The 487-nt window shown below is 69.4% G+C and overlaps 1 protein-coding gene across 1 annotated transcript in view; it reads right to left on the bottom strand.

Annotated features, from left to right (window-relative positions):
- Positions 1-306, bottom strand: part of LOC104077611 (collagen alpha-3(V) chain-like) — a gene marked incomplete at both ends in the record, with an annotated part of 2,675 nt that extends 2,369 nt beyond the window's left edge. Inside the window, 2 exons of the mRNA XM_009578898.1 lie at positions 82-135; positions 253-306. Of these exons, the coding sequence (XP_009577193.1) occupies positions 82-135; positions 253-306 (108 nt within the window). The remainder of the gene's footprint in view (positions 1-81; positions 136-252) is intronic.
- Positions 307-487: the final 181 nt, after the last annotated feature.

The following is a 487-nucleotide window of genomic DNA, read 5'->3' as shown; positions in this document are numbered from 1 at the left end:
GGCCAGCGACAGCAGGATCTGGCCCCTACTCTCCTTGTCTTACCCCCCACAAGACACCTTGTTCCACTCTGCGATACTCACGGGTGGTCCGGGCTCCCCCGGGGCTCCGGGATCTCCCGCTTCGCCCGGCTCACCCTGGGCGAGAGAAAAGCAATGGGGCAGATGCTGCCGGGTGCTGGGTGGTGCGGGCAGCTCTGCCCAGCCCCAGCACCCAGACTGAGACCCACGCCGTCCTCCCGAATGCGGGCTTACCTTTTCTCCCACGGCACCCGGCTGTCCCACGCCGCCTGGCATTCCCTGGGGGCCCTAAAGGCAAGAGGATGGGGGGTACCCACGTTGGGGGCAGCCCCTGCATCCAGCAGCCCCCGCCAAGCCCCCCAAGGCCGTACTCACCTCGGCACCGCTGGGTCCCTGTGGCCCACGGGGTCCCGGCGCGCCGGGGGGGCCCTGTGGGGAGTACAGAGGTGGGTCAGACTGCAAAGGGCGG

The sequence above is a fragment of the Fulmarus glacialis genome, unplaced genomic scaffold (assembly GCF_000690835.1).
Source record: "Fulmarus glacialis isolate BGI_N327 unplaced genomic scaffold, ASM69083v1 scaffold25935, whole genome shotgun sequence".
Classification (NCBI taxonomy): Eukaryota; Metazoa; Chordata; class Aves; order Procellariiformes; family Procellariidae; genus Fulmarus; species Fulmarus glacialis.
The sequence above is the reverse complement of the archived record's forward strand: the minus strand, read 5'-3'. Positions and strand labels throughout refer to the sequence as shown.